Source organism: Gopherus evgoodei, unplaced genomic scaffold, assembly GCF_007399415.2.
Source record: "Gopherus evgoodei ecotype Sinaloan lineage unplaced genomic scaffold, rGopEvg1_v1.p scaffold_31_arrow_ctg1, whole genome shotgun sequence".
Taxonomy (NCBI): Eukaryota; Metazoa; Chordata; order Testudines; family Testudinidae; genus Gopherus; species Gopherus evgoodei.
Window position 1 is genome coordinate 1,689,358 of NW_022059983.1, and position 22,816 is coordinate 1,712,173.

Below are 22,816 nucleotides of genomic sequence, written 5' to 3' on the forward strand. Positions count from 1 at the left end.
TGTCTGCCCCCCTATCAGCTGCCCCACAAGGGGGAGAGCTGCACACACATGGTCCCAACCAAGCCAGCAGGGATGCAGCCAGTACAACAAAACATCATAATGGGGTCAGACCTTGCACCCCCCACTGCTGGGGAACTCAGGATAAGAGCCCCAGTGCTTGGGGAGAGGGGTCTGTGGGATCAAGGAAAACACAATAGGCCCCCACTACTGGGAAGGGCTTTGCAGGGCCAGAGAACACAGGGCAGGAGCCCTGTTGGTGGCGGTGGGGAGGAGGCTGGCATCTGGGAAACATGAACTGGGAGCCCCAGGGCTATTGGTCTGGGGAACAGACCATATAGTACAACCCTGGTCTGGGCCCCAGGGCTTCTCCAGCTGTTCTCTCTCTGCTCCCAGCACAGGACTGGCTGCAAGCAACATTCCCAGCCCATTGCAGCCAGAGCCAGCCCTGCCCCAGCACTGGGCAGGGGAGACCCTGCCTGGGCACAGGGAGCTATGGGGGCAGCTGCTGCTATAGCAAAAGCCAGGACAGCGCCTGCCTGGGACAGTTGGGCCCTTCGCTCTACTCCCCCCACCTGCCACCTCCAACCTGAGATTGGGGCTGCCATGCAGCACAGGGGGGCAATATGGGAGCTGTTCAGGCAGCACAGGTCCCCAGACACCTACACTGCCCCAGAGGCCTGGGGCTGGGGAAGGGACTGGGGCCCTGGGTCAGGCCACAAGGACAGACACCAGCACTCCCTGCAGAGGCGTGGGGCTGAGTTTATTGGAGGGATTTCAAGCCTGCCCCACGCTCCCCTCCCGCCCCCGTGGCCCCTCATTTGTAGAACTCGTGCTCCTGCTCATCCTTCTTGATAACCGTCTTGTACGCCTTCTCGAAGTCCTTGGCCAGGACGATGTAGCGGTTCTCCCGCACAGCCAGCATGCCGCCCTGTGCACATGGAGACGTGTGAGGGGGCGACGCTGGACACAGTAACCCCACAACCCTGCCCTGTGCACACGCGGGGAGATGCCACCCCCAGGCCCAGTGACCACCACATCCTGCCCTGTGCACACAGATGAGGAGGGGGATGCTAGGTGCAGTGACCACCCCCAATCCTGCCCTGTGCACAATGGGCATAGGCATTGGGGGGAGGGAGGGTTTAAGCACAGTGACCCCTCCTGCACATACAGGCACGTGTGTGGGGGCCATGATACTGGGTGCAGTGACTCCCGCTCCATCCCACCATGTGAATGTGTGTGCGTGTGTGTGTGTGGGGGGGGGATGCTGGGGACAGTGACCGCCCCCATGCACATGTGCCCCACAGCCAAGGACCCCATAATCTCAGAGTCAGGGCTTCAGCCTGCCACTCTGTGGCAGTGGCAGGGGTCCTGCTGGCTTGGGGAGCAGCAGGGATCCCCGGAAAAGGAGCAGGTCACAACACACACAGTGCCACCCTCAGATATCACAGTCTGGGGACCCCAGCCCTCAGCACTCACCTCCTGGCAGATAGAGTTGATGTCGGCACCTGAGATCTTATCCGGCCGGGCCACATCTGGGGAGGAGTGAGGGAAATGTCTGCACAGCAGCTGAGCTGGACCATGGTGAGAGGGCCGACTCCTCCCCCACACACCAGGAGGCCAGCAAGGCTGCCAGGGCACTGTGGTGGGGGACCCTGATGGGCTTCTCACAGCCTAGGAACAAGTGTGCTCCCCAGAGGGATGGGATCGAGCTCGAGGGCCTGCAAGGCTCCTAGGCAGGGTGGAAGGGGGCGGATCAGCATGGCGACAAGCCCAGAGGACCCAGTCAGGAGGAGTGGGCATGTTGGAGTCAGAGGATGTGTCTTTTGGCGAGTGCCCCCCCAAACCTTTCTGGACCCTGTGGATCTGGAGGCACAGGCAGGAGTCAGCTTCACCCCATGCCCCCGTGCTCCTGAGTGGAACCAGACAGCACCAGCTCAGCTATGCCAGGTTCCCCCTGCGAATCCTGGGCCCTCCTGCCTTATTACTTCGGCCTGTGGCCTGAGCCAGGCCCAAGCCCCTGCCCTGTGGGCTGGCATCAGGCTGGTGTCCGTCTGCCTGCTCTCAATGAAGCGATCAGTCCATATGCTGAGCCGGGCTCTGCCCAGCAGGAGACAGCCCCAGCCATGCCCTCTCCTGGTACTCCCCCTGTCCAGCCGTATGTCAGAGGGGAACAGGACAGCTCCCACCTGCCATGCCAGCTGCTCTGCCCCAACCCCACCCTGACCCCAGCCCTGGAGGTGGCCAGAAGACACGCCCTCCAGCCAGCCCTGCCAAGGAACAGGAGGGGTTCTTGGGTCAGTGCATCCCCTGCATGGCCCATCTGTGTGTGACACAGGGAGAGTGGGGCAGAGTTGTAGCCTAGGTCACTGGGTCAACCCCTTGTGGGGCAGCACAGGGCTGACGGGCACCTTCTTATGAGCTGGACCCAAGACACCCCTTCCCCAGTGCCGGGCACTCAGTGGGATGCAGCTGCCCCCCCTTGCCGCCCCCGCATGCCAGCCAATGGGACGCAGCCTCCCCGTGCTAGGCACCCAATGGGACACAGCCTCCCCACTGTGCACTCCCATGCCAGCCAGTGGGACGCAGCCTTCCCCCTGTGCTCGGCCCCCAGCGGGACACAGCCTCCCTGCCATGGCCCCCAACGCATGCTGGGCACCCAGCTGGACGTAGTCTTCCTGCTGTGCCACCCCTCCCTCCCGTGCCAGGCTCCAGGCAGGATACAGTCCTCCAAGTCCACCTCCTCGGACAGGTTCATCTTGCTGGTGATGGTGGAGAAGATGAGGCGCTTCTGGCGCCGGTCAGGCAGGGGAAACTCGATCTTGCGGTCAAGCCGGCCAGGCCGCAGCAGGGCGGGGTCTAGCGTGTCTGCTCGGTTTGTGGCCATGATCACCTGGAGGACAATAGAGCATGATCACCCTGTGATGCTGTGGTCTATATGGTTTTATAAAATGCTAATAACTGAAATATGCTTCATGCAAAAGGTCTCTTGTAAGGTATCATTACAAAGCTTATAATCTACTGTGCGTGATGATCCTATATGTATAAATGTACCACTCTTGTACCTGAAACTAGAAATATGAAATATCACTTTGAGGGCCTATCGTAATTATGCAAAGTGTGGGCCGTTAATGGTGGTTTGAAATCTTAATGGCTCCCATCAACAAGACAATTGACTGGATGGCTCTGTTTGCAGGCAGGCCTTCCTGTGAGTGAGGCTGGGAGGAATAAAGGCTTGGGGTCTTACAGTGACATGTGATCATGTCACATGAACTGGAATCCATCTTTAACCTGGTGCTTTTCCAGTGAGGGGGGGTGGAACCCCAGAGGGACAAAGGATTCCCGGCTTAGGCAAAAAAAAATGTATAAAGGGGTGGAACGAACAAAGAGAAGAGGAGCCATCATGAAGAATCCCCTAGCTACCACCTGAGCTGAAACAAGAGCTGTACCAGGGGAAAGAATTGTGCCCAGGCCTGGAACGTGTCCAGTCTGAGGAAAGAACTTACTGAAGCATTTCTGAGGGTGAGATTATCTATATTCAGTTTAATTAGACATAGATTTGCGTATTTTATTTTATTTTGCTTGGTGACTTGCTTGTTCTGACTAACAAATTTATTTCAACATAAGCTTTTGTGGGCTACAGCTCACTTCTTCGGATGCATAGAATGGAACACGCAGAGAGGAGATATTTATACATACAGAGAACATGAAAAGGTGGAAGTACGCATACCAACAGGAAGAGTCTAATCAATTGACATGAGCTATCATCAGCAGAAGAAAAAAAACCTTTTGAAGTGATAATTAAGATGACCCATAGAAGGTGTGAGGAGAACTTAACATAGGGAAATAGATTCAACTAGTGTAATGACCCAGCCATTCCCAGTCTCTGTTAAACCTAAGTTAATTGTATCTAATTTGCATATTAATTTGAGTTCAGCAGTCTCTCTTTGGAGTCTGTTTTTGAAGTTTTTTTGTTGCAAAAACGCCACCTTCAAGTCTGTCACAGAGTGGTTAGAGAGGTTGAAATGTTCTCCCACTGGTTTTTGAATGTTAGGATTCCTGATGTCAGATTTGTGTCCATTTATTCTTTTGCGTAGAGACTGTCCGGTGTGGCCAATGTACATGGCAGAGGGGCATTGCTGGCACATGATGGCATATATCACGTTGGTAGATGCGCAGGTGAATGAGCCCCTGATGGCGTGGCTGATGTGATTAGGTCCTATGATGGTGTCACTTGAATAGATATGTGGACAGAGCTGGCATCGGGCTTTGTTGCAAGGATAGGTTCCTGGGTTAGGGCTTGGCTACACTTGAAACTTCAAAGCGCTGCCGCGGGAGCACTTTGAAGTGTGAGTGTGGTCGCAGCGCCAGGAGAGAGCTCTCCCAGCACTGCACGTACTCCACCTCCCCGTGGGGATTAGCTTGCAGTGCTGGGAGCCGTGCTGAGTGTTGGGGCACTGTTTACACTGGTGCTTTGCAGCGCTGTATCTTGCAGTGCTCAGGGAGGTGTTTTTTTCACACCTCTGAGTGAGAAAGTTGCAGCGCTGTAAAGCGCCAGTGTAGCCAAGGCCTTAGTGTTTATTCACCATGATTTTAACAATTTCAATCCCAGCATCAACCTCAGCCTAGACCAATCCACACAAGCAGTCCATTTCCTAGACACTACTGTGGTCACATAAACACCACCCTATACCGGAAGCCCACTGACTGCTATACTTACCTACATGCCTCCAGCATTCATCCAGGACACACCACACGATCCATTGTCTACAGCCAAGCTCTAAGATACAACCGTATTTGCTCCAATCCCTCAGACAGAGATAAACACCTACAAGATCTCTATTAAGCATTCTTAAAACTACAATAGCCACCTGCTGAAGTGAAAAAACAGATTGACAGATCCAGAAGAGTACCCAGAAGTCACCTACTACAGGACAGGCCCAACAAAGAAAACAACAGAATGCCACTAGCCATCACCTACAATCCCCAACTAAAACCTCTCCAGCGTATCATCAAAGATGCCTATCCTGAAAGATGATCCCTCACTCTCACAGACCTTGGCAGACAGGCCAGTCCTCGTTTACAGACAGCCTCCCAACCTGAAGCAAATACTCACCAGCAGCCGCACACCATACAACAGAAACACTAACCCAGGAACCTATTCTTGCTACAAAGCCCGTTGCCATCTCTGTCCACATATCTATTCAAGTGACATCATCATAGGACCTAATCACATCAGCCACGCCATCAGGGGCTTGTTCACCTGCACATCTACCAATGTGATATATGCCATCATGTGCCAGCAATGCCCCTCTGCCATGTACATTGGCCAAACCGGACAGCTCCCAGCACTGCGGCACTGTTTATACTGAGGCTTTACAGCGCTGTATCTTGCAGCGCTCAGAGGGGTGTTTTTTTCACACGCCTGAGCGCGAAAGTTGCAGCGCTGTAAAGCGCCAGTGTGGCCATGGCCTTAGGTTTAAACAGAGACTGGGAACGGCTGGGTCATTACACTAACTGAATCTATTTCCCTATGTTAAGTTCTCCTCACACCTTCTATGGGTCATCTTAATTATCACTTCGAAAGGTTTTTTTCTTCTGCTGACGATAGCTCATGTCAATTGATTAGACTCTTCCTGTCGGTATGCATACTTCCACCTTTTCATGTTCTCTGTATGTATAAATATCTCCTGTCTGCGTGTTCCATTCTATGCATCCGAAGACGTGAGCTGTAGCCCATGAAAGGTTATGCTGAAATAAATGTGTTAGTCTCTAAGGTGCCACAAGGACTCCTGTTCTTTTTGCGGATACAGACTAACACAGCTGCTACTCTGAAACTTGTTCTGTTACTACTCAAAACCACTTAAATCCTACTTCCTGTATTTAATAAAATCACTTTTTACTTATTAACTCAGAGTATGTATTAATACCTGGGGGAGCAGACAGCTGTACATCTCTCAGTGTTATAGAGGGCGAACAATTTATGATTGTACTCTGTATAAGCTTTATACAGGGAAAAATGGATTCATTTGGATTTAGACCCCATTGAGAGTTGGGCATCTGAGTGTTAAAGACAAGCACACTTCGGTGAGCTGCTTTCAGGTAAACCTGCAGCTTTAGGGCAAGTAATTCAGACCCTGGGTCTTTGTTGGAGCAGAAGAAAGCGTCTGGCTCAGCAAAACAGGGTGCTGGAGTCCTGAGCTGGCAGGAAAAACAGGAGCAGAGGTAGTCTTGGCACATCAGTTGGCAGCTCCCAGGGGGTTTCTGTGATCCAACCTGTCACACACCTCTCTGCTCATCCCCAATGGGGAGACTCGGCCCCCTGGATCCTGCCCCCTCTGGCCTTGCTGAGACAGCAGTTCCCCATCCTCCCATCCAGCCCCCGCCCCCTTCCAGCCTTGCTGGGACAGCAGGACCCCATCTCCCCACACCCCTCCAGCCTGACTGAGACAGCAGTGCCCCTACCCCCATTCAGCCTCCCAACTCCCACAGCCTCAGGGAGAAATCTGGGGGCTGGCACAGCAATGCCTGTCACTCCACATCCCAGCCCCTGCTCTTTCGCACCTTGACGTTGACGTTCTGGTCAAAGCCGTCCATCTGGTTGAGCAGCTCCAACAGGATCCGCTGCACCTCCCTGTCGGCTGGGAGAGGGGCACAGCCTGGTGAGCAGGGCACCTGGAGAGCCAGCGCCAGACACGGACAACCCTGCCCCATCTACCCCTTCCCCCACCTACCCTCACTGTGCCGGCCCTGCCTAACCCACCTCCTCCCCTCTCCCACCCCTTATCCCCTCCCCTCAATCTCCTGCCACTATTGTCCCCACCCCATGCACTTCAGCCCTGCCCACCACTGCCACCCCACATTTGCACATCTCCGCCACTACCCGCAACCCTGCTGCCCCAACCTCCCTCGCAGTCCCCAGAGACCTGCCCACTCCCCACCCCACTGCCCACTGTGGGACTGGCCAGAACCTGGGGAGTGAGGGGCTCGCCCATGTGTAACACTGACATCTACAAGGAGAGGGGTAGGGGCTGCAGCTCTTTGCTCCCTCTGCCTGCTGGGACTTGGGTCCAGTGCCCTAGAGGGGAGAGGCCCCATGTCCCATTCCTGCTCCCCTGAGCCCGCCTTGGGCCAGATAGGAGATTGCTGTCCCAGAGGGGCGGGGCCAGTGCCCCATCTCCAGCTCACCCCCGGTCTGGGCATCAAAACGCTTGGTGGCGATGGCGTCAATCTCGTCTATGAAGATGATGGCGGGTGCGTTCTCCTTAGCCAGCCTGAAGACGTCCCGTACCATGCGTGGCCCCTCACCCAGGTACTTCTGTACAAACTCGGAGCCCACCACGCGGATGAAGGCAGCTGGACAGATGGGCAGACAGCATTAGTGCCCCCCCTCCAGCCCTGGCCGTGAGAGATACCCCCCAACGGACAGGCACTCCCTGGGACAACCCACAGGCTCCCTGTGCCACACAGTCCTGGCACCAGCCCCTGGCAACTGCAGTACCAACCCTCCTGGGCACAAAGCCGGGGCCTTTCCAGACCCTGAGCCGGGCCACAGGTCGCTTGGCACTTTTGCACTATAGAACCCAGGCATCCTTGAGAGACTCCCATGGTATCAGATGTGCACTGGTGCTCCTCCTCCCCCCCACAGTCCAGCACCCTGATCACCTGTGGTGTGATGGGCCACAGCTTTGGCCAGCATAGTCTTCCCACAGCCAGGGGGGCCGTACATGAGGACGCCACGTGGGGGGTCAATGCCGATCTGAGGGGGAAAGAGGGGGTTACTGGGGGCTCCCCCATCTTGCCCTTGAGGAGCCCAGGAAGCTGGTGGGCTGGGGACCTGACACCAGTCACATCCGGTGCAGCCCAGAGTCAAGGGTTCTGTGCCTCTCCTGATCTGACAGTGACTTGCCAACCCCAGCCCAGCCACCGAGCACACAGCCCTGAGGGCCCCCAGGAGCTCTCCCAGCTGCAGGGCACGGTGAGAGACGCGCCCATGCTCGGTCTGCAGGACGGAGCTCAGCCCCAGTGCAGGGCACAGCCACCCAGGATGTAGTTCCAGCCAGCCCAGTCTTGCCGTTCCACCCTACACACACTCACCTGCTTGTACAGCTCAAAGTGGGTGAGGGGCAGCTCCACAGCCTCCCTCACCTCCTGTTTCTGGATGTCCATCCCGCCAATGTCAGCGTACATCACGTCCGGTTTCTGATCTGTGGGCACACACCAGAGCTGAGCCCAACATTGCTAGGGGACCCATGCCTCCCCTACCCAGCACAGCCAGGGGACCTCCGCTCTCCACAAAACCAATACCCCCTGCATGCATAGCACAACCAGTGGACCTGCACGCACAGCACACCTAGGGGAACCCCATCCCCCTGTCCAGCACAGCCGGGAGACCCCGACCTCCCCTGCCCAGTACTTCACTGCACGCCCACGGGACTGCCACCCCCCACACACCCGTGGGACCCTCAGCTGCCCAGCACAGTTGGGAGACCTCCATCCCCATAGGCACTGTGCACACTGCTACCTGTGGCACTGGCTGCCCCTGAGGCTGGCGCAGGGAGCACCCACCTGATGTCAGCATCATAATGCTGCTGTCAGCCTCGGGTGGCAGCACATCCACCAGCGCATTACTGTGCTTGTGTAGGGCCACCGAAGCGTTGGGCTTCAGCAGCTCCCGGTCAATGGTGCTCAGGATCCGCACGTAGTAATTGGAGCCTGTGGGTGAGAGGCAGATGAGGGTAAGCCAGGCAAGCTGGGGGCTGGCCCCCTGTGCGCAGCTCCCCTCTTCCACAATCCCCTTCCTCGAGCCCTCCAGCTGCACCTGTGGTAGAGCCCACAATGGCCGTGTTCTGGTCCACGGCCTCTAGGAACTGGCCGATGACCAGTGGGATGCTCTGGATGCGCTTCACCTCCTCCTGCGCGTGCAAGAACTCCTTCTTCAGATTCTTCTGCTCGTCCTTGATGTACTCCTCCTGCACCTCCAGGAACTCCAGCTCCTGCTGCAGCTTCTGTGGACGGACGGACAGACAGACAGACAGCCCCTCCTCCCTGCTCTGCTCAGCTGCCTGCAGTAGCTCCTAGAGGAAGTGGCTCCAAGGCCACAGGCCGGGCACCAGGCAGCTCCCTGCTCAGCACTGCAGCTGGGTGCCCCTGCAGGCAAGTGGACTTCCAGGGGCGCTGTGCAGCAGAGAGGAATGGGACTGGAAGAACCAAACCCACCAGAGGTTACTGGGGCCCAGATCTCCCAAGTCCCTGGCCTCACAACCCTGGTCAGAAGTGCCATCAGATCCCAACTCCGGGGCAAGGGCAAGGGCACGGGCAAGGGCACGTGCTGCCTGCCATCCTAGCCTGCCACCCCCTGCTCCTGCCGAGGGCATCCCGCTCAGGGCCTGCCGTCCCAACCCCCTATCCCCACACACCTCCCATCCAAGGGCAACCCTCTCCTGCCACCCCATCCCCCAGCTCACCTTGTAGCGGCTGTAGAGATCCTCCAGGTCCTCGGGCTCCGGGGCAAGGAAGGACAAGCCAGTCTGAGGCCTGGAGATAGCCAGCGCAGGCAGCTCATCCTAGGACAGCCACAGACAGCCAGGGTGAGAGCTGGACAGCTCAGAGTGCCATGACTGCAGCTTAGGGGAGGGATGACGTTCCCTCTGAGCAGCGAAGGTCTCACACTCAATCTGATCCCACCCAGCTGCTGGGATGCCAAGAACCAGTGCCCTGAGCCCAGCAAGAGTCAGACACACACACACCCCATCAGATAGGGATGGGGGGGAACGAAGGGACTAGAGGGACACCAGAGATTTTCTGACCAATTTGAATGAATTCAAATCACCCAGGCCTGATGCTATTCACCTGAGGGTGCTGAAGGAATTAGCTGAAGAAATATCAGAGCCACTGGCGATAGTATTTGTAAACTCATGGATGACAGGAGAGGTCCTGGAACACTGGAGAAGGGCTAACGCAGTGCCCATATTTAACAAGGGGGAAAAGGAGGAGCCAGGGAACTATAGACCAGTCAGCCTGGATACCTGGGAAGGTACTAGAGCAGTGTATGAAACATTCCATTTGCGAACACCTGGAGGATGAAGGGGTGATCTCCAGCAGCCAATATGGATTTACCAAATCACACCAAATCAGCTTGATTTCCTTCTTTGACAGGATTTGGTGGATAGGAGGAATGCAGTGGAAATAATACACCTGGACTTCAACAAGGCTTTGATTAGGGCTGTCAAGTGATTAAAAAAATAATTGTGATTAATTGTGCTGTTAAATAATAATAGAATACCATTTATTTAAATATTTTTGGGTGTTTTCTACATTTTCAAATATATTGATTTCAATTACAACACAGAATGCAAAGTGCACAGTGCTCACTTTATATTTATTTTTTATTATAAATATTTGCACTGTAAAAAACAGAAAATATCTTTCAATTCACCTAATGTAAGTGTTGCAGTGCAATCTCTTTATCATGAAAGTTGAACTTACAAATGTAGAATGTACAAAAAACCTACATTCAAAAACAAAACAGTGTAAAACTTTAGAGCCTACATGTTCACTCAGTCCTGCTTCTTGTTCAGCCAATTGCTCCAACAGACACGTTTGTTCACATTTGCAGGATTTAATGCTGCCCGTTTCTTGTTTACAATGTCACCTGAAAGTTAAAACTGGCATTTGCCTGGCACTTTGTAGCCAGCGTTGCAAGATATTTACATGCCAGATGCGCTAAAGATTCACATATCCCTTCATGCTTTGACCACCATTCCAGAGGACACGAGTCCATGCTCATGGCGGGCTCTGCTTGATAACGATCCAAAGCAGTGCAGATCGATGCATGTTCATTTTCATCATCATGAGTCAGATGCCACCAGGAGAAGGTTGATTTTCTTTTTTGGTGGTTTAAGTTCTGTAGTTTCTGCATTGGAATGTGGCTCTTTTAAGACTTCTGAAAGCCTGCTCCACACCTCGTCCCGCTCAGATTTTGGGAGGTAAGTTCAGATTCTTAAAGCTTGGGTCGAGTGCTGTAGCTATCTTTAGAAATCTCACATTAGTACCTTCTTTGTATTTTGTCAGATCTGCAGTGAAAGTGTTCTTAAAACGAACAACATGTGCTGGGTCATCATCTGAGACGGGCATAACACGAAATATGACAGGAAGCGGGTAAAACAGAACAGGAGACAAAACTCTCCTCCAAGGAGTTGAGTCACAAATTTAATTAAAGCATTTTTTAAAAAAATTTAAAAAAAAGCATCATCAGCATGGAAGCATGACCTCTGGAATGGTGGTAGAAGCATGAAAGGGCACATCAATGTTTAGTATATCTGGCACGTAAATACCTTGCAATGACAGCTACAAAAGTGCCATGCGAATGCCTGTTCTCACTTTCAGTCAACATTGTAAAGAAGCTGGCAGCTTTATTGCCTGTAAATGTAAACAAACTTGCCTGTCTTAGCAATTGGCTGAAAAAGAAGTAGGTCTAAGTGAAGTTGTAAGCTCTAAAGTTTTACATTGTTTTGTTTTTGAGTGCAGCTGTGTAACAAAATCTGCCCCCTCGTAAGTTGCACTTTCATGATAAAGAAATTGCACTGCAGTTCTTGTATGAGGAGAATTGAAAAATACTCTCTCTTTTGTTTATAATTTTTATAGTGCAAATATTTGTAATAAAAAATAATATAAAGTGAGCATGGTACACTTTGTATTTTAACTGAAATCAATATACCTGAAAATGTAGAAAAACCATCAAAAATATTTAAATAAATTTCAATTGGGATTCTACTGTTAAACAATCTGATTAAAACTGCAATTAATCACCATTGTTTTAGTTAATCGTGTGAGTTAACTGCGATCAGTCAAGAGCCCTACTTTTGACACAGTTCCACCTGACAGCTGATAAGTAAGCTGGAGAAATGCAGACTCGATAGAACTACCATTGAGTGGATACATAATTGGTTAAACAACCGCAAACAAAGAGTAATTATTAATGGAATGATGTCAGACTGGAAGGAGGTATCCAGTGGGGTTCCACAGGGATCTGTTCTGGGTCCAGTGTTGTTTAACATCTTTATTAATGACACAGAAATAGAAAGAGAGAGCATACTGATCAAATTTGCAGATGACACAAAGCGGGGATGGGTGGGGGTGGGGGCTTGCAAACACTTTGGAAGATAGAGCTAAAATTCAGAGGGATCTTGATAAATTGGAGAACTGGGCTATAGGCAACAAAATGAAATTCAGCAAAGACAAATGTCAGGTGCTACACTTAGGGAAGAAAATCCAAATGCACACATACAGAATGAGGGATTACTGGCTTGGCAGCAGCAATGCTGAGAAGAATCTGGGGGTTGTGGTGGATCATGTCAGCATGAATCTGCAATGCGATGTGGTTGCAGAAAAAGCAAATGCAATTTTAGATTGCATAACCAGAGACCCAGCATGCAAGTCATTGGAGGTAACAGTACCACTCTACTTGGTGCTGGTTAGGCCTCAGCTGGCATACTGTGTTTAGTTTTGGTCACCAATGTATAGAAAGAATGTAGAGAAACTGGAAATGATCCAGAGGTGAGTGACAAAGATGATCAAAGGGTTGGAATGCAAACCATCTGAGCAAAGGCTGAAGGAATGGGTAGATTTCGTTTGGAAAAGAGGAGATTAAGGGGGAACATGATAGTGGTCTTCAACTACTTGAAAGGCTGCCATAAAAAAGATGGAGAAAAGTTGCTCTCTCCTGCCATGGAGGGCAGGACAAGAGGCAACGGGTTCAAACTACAGCACAGATGATTTATATTAAATCTCAGGAAAAACTTCCTAACAGTAAACAACAGTAGGACAATGGAACAGACACCTAGGGAGGTTGTGGAAGTTCCTTCACTGGAGGTTTTCAAAAGGAGGCTGAAGCCATCTGTCTTGGATGATTTAGACCAGGGGTTGGCAACCTATGGCACATGTTTCAATGGCACTGACACTGCCTGGGTCCTGGCCACCAGTCTGGGGAGCTCTGCATTTTAATTTAATTTTAAATGAAGCTTCTTAAACATTTTAAAAACCTTATTTACTTTACATACAACAAAAGTTTAGTTCTATATTACAGACTTATAGAAAGAGACCTTCTAAAAACATTAAAATGTATTACTGGCACGCGAAACCATAAATCAGAGTGAATAAATGAAGACTTGGCACAGCACTTCTGAAAGGTTGTCAACCCCTGGATTAGATACAACAAATCCTGCATCTTGGCAGGTGCTTAAGATGACCCCTGTGGTCCCTTCTAGCCCTATGAGTCTAGACAGGTCAAATAGTAGAGAGAAATAGGAGTGGGGCCTAGTGGTTAGTGCAGAACTCCTGAGTTCTACTCCGGCTCTGGCATGGAAGGGGGTATTGGGGTTAGAGCAGGGAGGCTGGGAATCAGAATAATTAAAAGTCAATTTTTATCTGATTAGTTTGTCAAAATCTAAATTGGATTTTGTATTTAAATTAAATTCAGGTTAAGAAAAATTAATCAATTTTAAAATAAATCTGAAACAGACATCTTATGTCCTAACTTTACTATAACCTATTGAAATAAATGAAATACCATTATCCAGTGTTAAGCCACACACGTTTGCTGATATATTCTATAGAACAGTGGTTTTCAAACTTTTTTTCTGGCAACTTAGTTGAAGAAAACTGTTGATGCCTGCGACCCAATGGAGCTGGGGATGAGGGGTTTAGGGTGAGGGAGGGGCTCAGGGCTGGGGCAGAGGGTTGGGGTGCAGGAGTGAGGGCTGCAGAGTGGGGCTGGGGATGAGGGGTTCGGGGAAGGCTCAGGGCTGGGTCTTGGGGTGCAGGAGGGGGCCAGGGCTCTAGGCTGGGGATGAGGGGTTCGGGGAAGGCTCAGGTCTGGGCAGGAGATTGGGGCACGGGGTTACCTTACATGACTCCCAGTCAGCAGCGCAGCTGGAGTGCTAAGGCAGATCTGGTTCTTAAGTGGAGGCATGCAAGCCTGCCTAGGTGCCGGACCTGCTGCTGGCCCCTTCCAGGGCGCGGCGCAGCATCAGAACAGGTAGCGAGTAGCCTGCCTTAGCCAGGCAGCACTGCTGACAGGACTTTAACAGCCCGGTTGGCAGTGCTGACCAGACCCGCTGCAACCCAGTGCCTTCCATTCCGCAACCCAGTATTGGGACATGACCCGCAGTTTGAAAACCAGTGCTCTATAAAAAGTCAGGCCACCAAACCAGTAAGTCAGTGGCTGGAACTAGAGTTTGGGAGAGGGCTAAGCCAGCCTTTGCTGCAGCGCAGAGAGGACATTGCCCTCACTGCAGTTCCATTCACTGACCAGTTTACTTCACATTAAGAAACAAAATGGGAGTTAAAAAAGCAGGAAAGCTTGTTCTTCTCGTCCAGTCTATGAATACAAGCGAGCTGAGAGAGCACCATCTGAGCGGCGAACAGCAGAGAGGCTAACAGAGGGAGTTTGACTGGGAGATGGCCTGGGGAGGGCCCACTGAGGCATTCAACTTGCAGGCTCCTCTGAGTAGTTGCTGCAGCAGCTGAGGAAGCTCTTAGAAGGAAGGAGCTATGGATGGTGAGCGATCAGCTGTTGTGACCTGCACAGGTTGGGCCATGTTTGTCTTTCTTGCACAGGACAGAAGCGACTTTGTCTGTACAAAGTGCAAGCTGGTCTCAAGGTCAGGAGGAACAAGTACTGACCCTGCATTGCATAAGAGAAAATGAAGATTTCCGGGACAGATGTCAGGAGATGCTTCTACGGGCACAACATTCTGAAGAATCAGAGCAGGCTGCACAGCAGTGACAGAAGGACGGTGAAGAAATTTGGCAGCATGTGACCTCCAGAAGAAGAAAGAGAAGCGTCCATGTACCAGCAACGCAGATACAGGTGAGCAACCGTTTTCATGTTCTTTCCACAGGTACTAATGCGGGGAGTGGACTACATGATACATCTGAGGGAAGGGAGCAGAAGGAGACTCCACCGATTGGAAGGCATGAGATGCACTGTCCAAGGGATGGGGGTTCCACGGCCACTGCTCCCAAGAGGAGGAGGCAGGTGGTGGTGGTCGGCGACTTCCTCCTCAGGGGAACTGAGTTATTTATCTGCAGTCCCGACCAGGAAAACCGAGAGGTCTGCTGCTTGCCAGGAGCTAGGATTCATGATGTGACGGAGAGACTGCCGAGACTCATCAAGCCCTTGGATCACTACCCCTTCCTGCTTCTCCACGTGGGCACCAATGATACTGCCAAGAATGATCCTGAGCGGATCACTGCAGACTACGTGGCTCTGGGAGGAAGGATAAAGGTGTCTGAGGCACAAGTGGTGTTCTCGTCCATCCTCCCTGTGGAAGGAAAAGACCCGGGTACAGACCGTTGAATCGTGGAGGTCAACGAATGGCTACGCAGGTGGTGTTGGAGAGAAGGCTTTGGATGTTTGACCATGGGATGGTGTTCCAAGGAGGAGTGCTAATGAAGAGAGGGAAGAGCATCTTCGCAAGCAGGCTGGCTGACCTAGTGAGGAGGGCTTTAAACTAGATTCACCAGGGGAAGGGCACCAAATCCCTGAGGTAAGTGGGATATCGGGAGGAAGCACGAGCAGGAGAGTGCAAGAGGAGATGACTCCTACCTCATACTGAGAAAGCAGGACGATTAGGGAGTTATCATAAGTGCCTATACACTGTGAAAGTAGAATGAATTATATTGTGAAAATAGAAAGGATTAAAGAAATGCTGTCTGTACCTTTAAGCAAAACTGTTGGAATGCTGCAATCCAGGTGTCAGGAGTACAGACATTAACATAGAACAATTGCACCGTTTAAGGGCAATTGGTGAAATATTAGCCTTAGATCGATAAGAGTTAGTAAGGAAGTAGGATATGCATGCTGTGCCCCAGGTGAATTTTACTGTTTTGCTTTCTTTGTTTAATTCCCGCTCTTTTATCTGTATAAATAAGATAGTTTGGGTCTTGCATGGCCACTCACATTATCTGGGTGTTATTGGCGGAGCGCTGCGCTAATAAAACAGAGTGGTCTGACAAATTGTGAGTCCTGATTCTAACTTTGACAACACAAATGCAAGAAGTATGGGAAACAACCAGGGAGAACTGGAAGTCCCAGCACAGTCAAGGAATTATGATGTGATTGGAATAACAGAGACTTGGTGGAATAACTCACATGACTGGAGTACTATCATGGATGGATATAAACTGTTCAGGAAGGACAGGCAGGGCAGAAAAGGTGGGGGAGTTGCATTGTATGTTAGAGAGCAGTATGACTGCTCAGAGCTCTGGTACGAAACTGCAGAAAAATCCTGAGAGTCTCTGGATTAAGTTTAGAAGTGGGAGCAACAAGGGTGATGTCGTATTGGGAGTCTGCTATAGACCACCAGACCAGGGGGATGAGGTGGACGAGGCTTTCTTCCGGCAACTAACAGAAGTTACTAGATCACAGGCCCTGATTCTCATAGGGGACTTCAATCACCCTGATATTTGCTGGGAGAGCAATACAGCAGTGCACAGACAATCTAGGAAGTTTTTGGAAAGGGTAGGGGACAATTTCCTGGTGCAAGTGCTAGAGGAACCAACTAGGGGCAGAGCTCTTCTTGACCTTCTGCTCACAAACAGAGAAGAATTAGTAAGGGACGCAAAAGTAGATGGGAACCTGGGAGGCAGGGACCATGAGATGGTCGAGTTCAGGATCCTGACACAAGGAAGAAAGGAGAGCAGCAGAATACGGACCCTGGACTTCAGGAAAGCAGACTTTGACTCCTTCAGGGAACTGATGGGCAGGATCCCCTGGGAGAATAACATGGGGGAGGGGAGGGCAGGAGTCCGGGAGAGCTGGCTGTATTTTAAAGAATCCTTTTTGAGGTTGCAGGAACAAGCCATCCCCGATGTGTAGAAAGAACAGTAAATATGGCAGGCGACCAGCTTGGCTTAACAGAGAAATCCTTGCTGATCTTAAACGCAAAAAAAAAAAGCTTACAAGAAGTGGAAGACTGGACAAATGACCAGGGAGAAGTGTAAAAATATTGCTCAGGTTGCAGGAGTGAAATCAGGAAGGTCAAATCACACTTGGAGTTGCAGCTAGCAAGAGATGTTAAGAGTAACAAGAAGGGTTTCTTCAGGTACGTTAGCAACAAGGTGGTGCTCAAGGAGTGTGGGCCCCCTTACTGCTTTTTTTGCCTCTATCTTCACGAAGGTCAGCTCCCAGACTACACCTCTACCTCAATATAACACGACCCGATTAACACGAATTCAGATTAACATGGTAAAGCAGCGCTTCGGGGGGAGGGAAGGTGGGGCTGCGCGCTCCAGCGGATCAAAGCAAGTTCGATATAACGCGGTTTCATCTATAACATAGTAAGATTTTTTGGCTCCCAAGGACAGCGTTATATCGGGGTAGACTGTGCACTGTGCAACACAGCATGGGGAGGAGGTGACCAGCCCTCTGTGGAGAAAGAAGTGGTTCAGGACTATTTAGAAAAGCTGGACGAGCACAAGTCTATGGGGCCGGATGTGCTGCATCCAAGGGCGCTAAAGAAGTTGGCGGAGGTGATTGCAGAGCCATTGGCCATTATCTTTGAAAACTCATGGCGATCAGGGGAGGTCCCAGATGACTGCAAAGAGGCTAATGTAATGTCCTTCTTTAAAAAGGGAAGGAGGAGGATCTGGGGAACTACAGGCCAGTCAGCCTCACCTCAATCCCTGGAAAAATCATGGAGCAGGTCCTCAAGGAATCAATTCTGATGCACTTACAGGAGAGGAAAGTGATCAGGAAGAGTCAGCATGGATTCACCAAGGGCAAGTCATGCCTGACTAATCTAATTGCCTTCTCTGATGAGATAACTGGGTCTGTGGATGAGGGGAAAGCAGTGGGGTGTTATTCCTTGACTTTAGCAAGGCTTTTGATACGGTCTCCCACAGTATTCTTGCCAGCAAGTTAAAGAAGTATGGGCTGGATGAATGAATTATAAGGTGGACAGAAAGCTGGTTAGATCGTCAGGCTCAATGAGTAGTGATCAATGGCTATATGTCTAGTTGGTAGCCGGTATCAAGCAGAGTGCCACAAGGGTCGGTCCTGGGGCTGGTTTTGTTCAATATCTTCATTAATGATCTGGAGGATGGTGTGGACTGCACCGTCAGCAAGTTTGCAGATGACACTAAACTGGGAGGAGTGGTAGATATGCTGGAGGGTAGGGATACGATACAGAGGGACCTAGACAAATTAGAGGATTGGGCCAAGAGAAATGTGACAAGGTTCAACAAGGACAAGTGCAGAGTCCTGCATTTAGGATGGAAGAATCCCATGCACTGCTACAGACTAGAGTCTGAGTGGCTAGGCAGCAGTTCTGCAGAAAAGGACCCTGGGCTTACAGTGGACAAGAAGCTGGATACAAGTCAGCAGGGTGCCCTTTTTGCCAAGAAGTCTAATGGCATTTTGGGCTGTATAAGTAGGGGCATCGCCAGCAGATCGAAGGATGTGCTCATTCCCCTCTGTTCAGCATTGGTGAGGCTCATCTGGAGTACTGTGTCCAGTTTTGGGCCCCACACTACAAGAAGGACGTGGAAAAATTGGAAAGAGTTCAGTGGAGGGCACTAAACATGATTAGGGGGCTGGAGCACATGACTTATGAGGAGAGGCTGAGGGAACTGGGATTGTTTAGTCTGCAGAAGAGAAGAATATGGGGGGATTTGATAGCTGCTTTCAACTACCTGAAAGGGGGTTCCAAAGAGGATTGATCTAGACTGTTCTCAGTGGTAGCAGATGACAGAACAAGGAGCAATGGTCTCAAGTTGCAGTGGGGGAGGTTTAGGTCGGATTTTAGGAATAACTTTTTCACTAGGAGGGTGGTAAAGCACTGGAATGGGATACATAGGAAAGGTGGTGGAATCTCCTTTCTTGGAGGTTTTTAAGGTCAGGCTTGACAAAGCCCTGGCTGGGATGATTTAATTTGGGATTAGTCCTGCTTTGAGCAGGGGGTTGGACTAGATGACCTCCTGAGGTGCCTTCCAAGCCTGATATTCTATGACAAGATCTATTAGCTCTAACATCCTGAAGTAGTGCACTATGCAGGACTTTTAAAATCCTGCTCCAGCTATTATGGAGGCCAAGGCTCTATCTTTACACTGTGACAGGAAACAGTACATTTTACTAGCTACAGAACAGTAGCTGTTTAACAGTTTCAGTAGCAGGCTACCTAGTTAAATAAACCATTTATTAACTCAGCTAACTTTTAAGGGAAAATGTGGTTCAATAACTTTCCTCCTCAGTATCCAGAATGTTTATGGTAGTTTTAGATAATAAATAAAACTAAAATGCTGAGTTTGCACATTTCCATGGAATTTGAATGGTCATCAAATGGGGTAAAAACGCATACATTAATAATCTAGAAAAGAAATGAAATATTCTCTACATGCTAACATCAAAAGAAATGGAGATATTAAGAATAAATGCAAATTAAGCTCCCTAGCGACTCTGGGTTGGACCCTCGGCTCTGAGAGGGGAGGGAAGTAGTAGGGGAGCCCGGACTCTTAGGTTCCATGCCTGGCTCGGGGGGTTGGGGAAGAGAGAAGAGGAGCCCAGACTCATGGGTTCCATGCCCAGTGGGCGGGTGGGGGACGGGACAAAGCCAGACTCTCAGGTTCCCTGCCTGGTTGGGGGTAGGCAGATTCTCAGGCTCCAAGCTTGGCAGGTTGGAGGGAGGAGCCCTGATCCCTGGTTCTGTGCCCAGATCGCGGGGCGGGGGGCCCGGACTCCTGGGTTCCATGCCCGGGGCGGGAGGGGAGGGGGCAAGGCCCGGACCCCTGGGTTCTGTGCCTGGATCGCAGGGCGGGAGGGAGGGGTGGCCCAGAGCCCTGGGTTCCTGCCCGGATCGCGGGGCGGGGGGGCCCGGACTCCTGGGTTCCTGCCCGGATCGCGGGGCGGGGGGGCCCGGACTCCTGGGTTCCTGCCCGGATCGCGGGGCGGGGGGGCCCGGACTCCTGGGTTCCGTACCCGGGGCAGGAGGGGAGGGGGCAGGGCCCGGACCCCTGGGTTCCGTGCCTGGATCGCGGGGCGGGGGGGGCCCGTACCCCTGGGTTCCGTGCCCGGATCGCGGGTGGGCCCGGACCCCTGGGTTCCGTGCCCGGATCGCGGGGGGGCCCGGACCCCTGGGTTCCGTGCCCGGATCGCGGGAGGGGAGGGGGCAGAGCCCGGACCCCTGGGTTCCGTACCCGGGGCGGGAGGGGAGGGGGCAGAGCCCGGACCCCTGGGTTCCGTGCCCGGATCGCGGGGCGCCCGGACCCCTGGGTTCCGTGCCCGGATCGCGGGGCGCCCGGACCCCTGGGTTCCGTGCCCGGATCGCGGGGCGCCCGGACCCCTGGGTTCCGTGCCCGGATCGCGGGGCGGGGGGGGCCCGGACCCCTGGTTTCCGTGCCCGGATCGCGGGGCGGGGGGGGCCCGGACCCCTGGGTTCCGTGCCCGGATCGCGGGGCGGGGGGGGCCCGGACCCCTGGGTTCCGTGCCCGGATCGCGGGGCGGGGGGGGCCCGGACCCCTGGGTTCCGTGCCCGGATCGCGGGGCGGGGGGGGCCCGGACCCCTGGGTTCCGTGCCCGGATCGCGGGGCGGGAGGGAGGTGGGGCCCAGAGCCCTGGGTTCCGTGCCCGGATCGCGGGGCGGGGGGGCCCGGACCCCTGGGTTCCGTGCCCGGGGCGGGAGGGAGGGGGCAGAGCCAGGACCCCTGGGTTCCGTGCCCGGATCGCAGGGCGGGGGGCCCGGACCCCTGGGTTCCGTGCCCGGATCGCGGGGCGGGGGGGGGCAGAGCCAGGACCCCTGGGTTCCGTGCCTGGATCGCGGGGCAGGGGGGGGGGCAGGGCCAGGACCCCTGGGTTCCGTGCCCGGATCGCGGGGCAGGGGGGGGGGCAGGGCCCGGACCCCTGGGTTCCGTGCCCGGATCGCGGGGCGGGGGGGAGAGGGGGCCCGGACCCCTGGGTTCCGTGCCCGGATCGCGGGGCGGGGGGGAGGGGGGGCCCGGACCCCTGGGTTCCGTGCCCGGATCGCGGGGCGGGGGGGAGGGGGGGCCCGGACCCCTGGGTTCCGTGCCCGGATCGCGGGGCGGGGGGGAGGGGGGGGCCCGGACCCCTGGGTTCCGTGCCCGGATCGCGGGGCGAGGCGGGGCAGAGCCCGGACCCCTGGGTTCCGTGCCCGGATCGCGGGGCGGGGGGGCAGAGCCAGGACCCCTGGGTTCCGTGCCCGGATCGCGGGGGGGGAGGGCAGAGCCAGGACCCCTGGGTTCCGTGCCCGGATCGCGGGGGGGGGGGCAGAGCCCGGACTCCTGGGTTCCGTGCCCGGATCGCGGGGCGGGGGGGCCCGGACCCCTGGGTTCCGTGCCCGGATCGCGGGGCGGGGGGGCAGAGCCAGGACCCCTGGGTTCCGTGCCCGGATCGCGGGGGGGGGGGCAGAGCCCGGACTCCTGGGTTCCGTGCCCGGGGCGGGGCGGGGGGGGGGGGGGGCAGAGCCCGCACTCCTGGGTTCCGTGCCCGGGGCGGGGCGGGGCGGGGGGGGCAGAGCCCGCACTCCTGGGTTCCGTGCCCGGGGCGGGGCGGGGCGGGGGGGGCAGAGCCCGCACTCCTGGGTTCCGTGCCCGGATCGCGGGGCGGGGGGGGCCCGGACCCCTGGGTTCCGTGCCCGGATCGCGGGGCGGGGGGGGGGCCCGGACCCCTGGGTTCCGTGCCCGGATCGCGGGGGGGGGGGGCAGGGCAGAGCCCGGACTCCTGGGTTCCGTGCCCGGGGCGGGGCGGGGGGGGGCAGAGCCCGGACTCCTGGGTTCCGTGCCCGGATCGCGGGGGGGGGGGGGGCAGAGCCCGGACCCCTGGGTTCCGTGCCCGGATCGCGGGGGGGGGGGGGGCAGAGCCCGGACTCCTGGGTTCCGTGCCCGGGGCGGGGCGGGGGGGGGGCAGAGCCCGGACTCCTGGGTTCCGTGCCCGGATCTCGGGGCGGGGGGGGGGCCCGCACTCCTGGGTTCCGTGCCCGGGGCGGGGCGGGGCGGGGCAGAGCCCGCACTCCTGGCCGGGCCGCCGTGACTCGGCATCTCCCCAGGTGCGTGGCGGGCGGCGGGACCCGGAGCTGGTCCGCGCGGAGCGGGGCCGGGGATCCCTGAGCCGCCCCCCGCCGGGTCCCCCTGTACCAGCACCTGCGTCTTCTCCACCAGGATCCCGATCTCCTCCATCCTCCTGCGCCGCCCGGGCTGCTGGGAGCGTGACGCGCGGGGGCTGCTGGGAGCCGTAGTTCCCCCGGCGCGGGGGCTGCTGGGAGCCGCAGAGGCTCCCTGGCGCGCGGGGGCTGCTGGGAGCCGTAGCTCCCCCGGCGCGGGGGCTGCTGGGAGCTGGAGTCCTCACCCGGGCCCCGTCTGGATTTTCTCCTTCCTGCAGCCCCGGCAGCCCCTGCGTGCACGGGCAGCGCCGCAGCGCGGCGAGTCAGGGGCGGGAGCCGCCCCCCGCGGCAGGCCCAGGCTCTGTGCAGACTCAGGCAGTGTGGCTGACACCCCCGGCAGCTGCCCTCTGCCCGGGCGGGCGGCCCAGGTTCTGGCACAGAGGTGGGCAAAGTGCAGCCCACGGGACGGGACTGTCCTGCCTGGCCCAGGGCGCTTGCCTCCGGCCCCTCCCTGCTGTCCCCCTCCCCGCCGGCTTCAGCGTGCTCCTCCCGGCACAATGCTCTGGGGCAGGGTAGCTGCAAAGCCCAGCCTGCCCCGGTGCTCTGCGCTGCACGGTGGCGGCACAGCGGCGTGGCCCGGCTCCAGCAGGGCAGTGCGGCTGTAGCATTGCCAGCCACCGGTGCTCCATGCAGTGCGGCGAGGG

At 54.8% G+C, this 22,816-nt stretch overlaps 2 protein-coding genes across 2 annotated transcripts in view; both read right to left on the reverse strand.

The window, feature by feature from the left end:
• Window positions 1-739: 739 nt before the first annotated feature.
• Window positions 740-22,245, reverse strand: PSMC4 (proteasome 26S subunit, ATPase 4). Its single transcript, XM_030543403.1, has 11 exons — window positions 22,153-22,245; window positions 9,465-9,563; window positions 8,819-9,005; window positions 8,566-8,712; window positions 8,095-8,204; window positions 7,663-7,756; window positions 7,186-7,353; window positions 6,562-6,638; window positions 2,722-2,890; window positions 1,477-1,532; window positions 740-928 (listed from the first exon to the last, which is right to left on the reverse strand). Exons 1-11 carry the CDS (start codon window positions 22,186-22,188, stop codon window positions 815-817), a joined length of 1,257 nt encoding a protein of 418 aa, XP_030399263.1. The 5' UTR covers window positions 22,189-22,245; the 3' UTR covers window positions 740-814.
• Window positions 22,246-22,353: 108 nt separating this feature from the next.
• Window positions 22,354-22,816, reverse strand: part of LOC115640385 — a 65,089-nt gene continuing 64,626 nt past the window's right edge. Inside the window, exon 7 of the mRNA XM_030543127.1 lies at window positions 22,354-22,543. Coding sequence (XP_030398987.1) covers window positions 22,354-22,543 — 190 coding nt within the window. The remainder of the gene's footprint in view (window positions 22,544-22,816) is intronic.

Coding starts and splice junctions, on each gene's coding strand:
- PSMC4 (XM_030543403.1), bottom strand. CDS start 22,188: ATGGAGGAGATCGGGATCCTGGTGGAGAAGACGCAG. Junction 8,713..8,818: donor CATTGTGGGCTCTACCACAG/GTGCAGCTGGAG, acceptor TCTCACCCACAG/GCTCCAATTACTACGTGCGG. Junction 6,639..7,185: donor TTTTGATGCCCAGACCGGGG/GTGAGCTGGAGA, acceptor CCCCTCTCCCAG/CCGACAGGGAGGTGCAGCGG.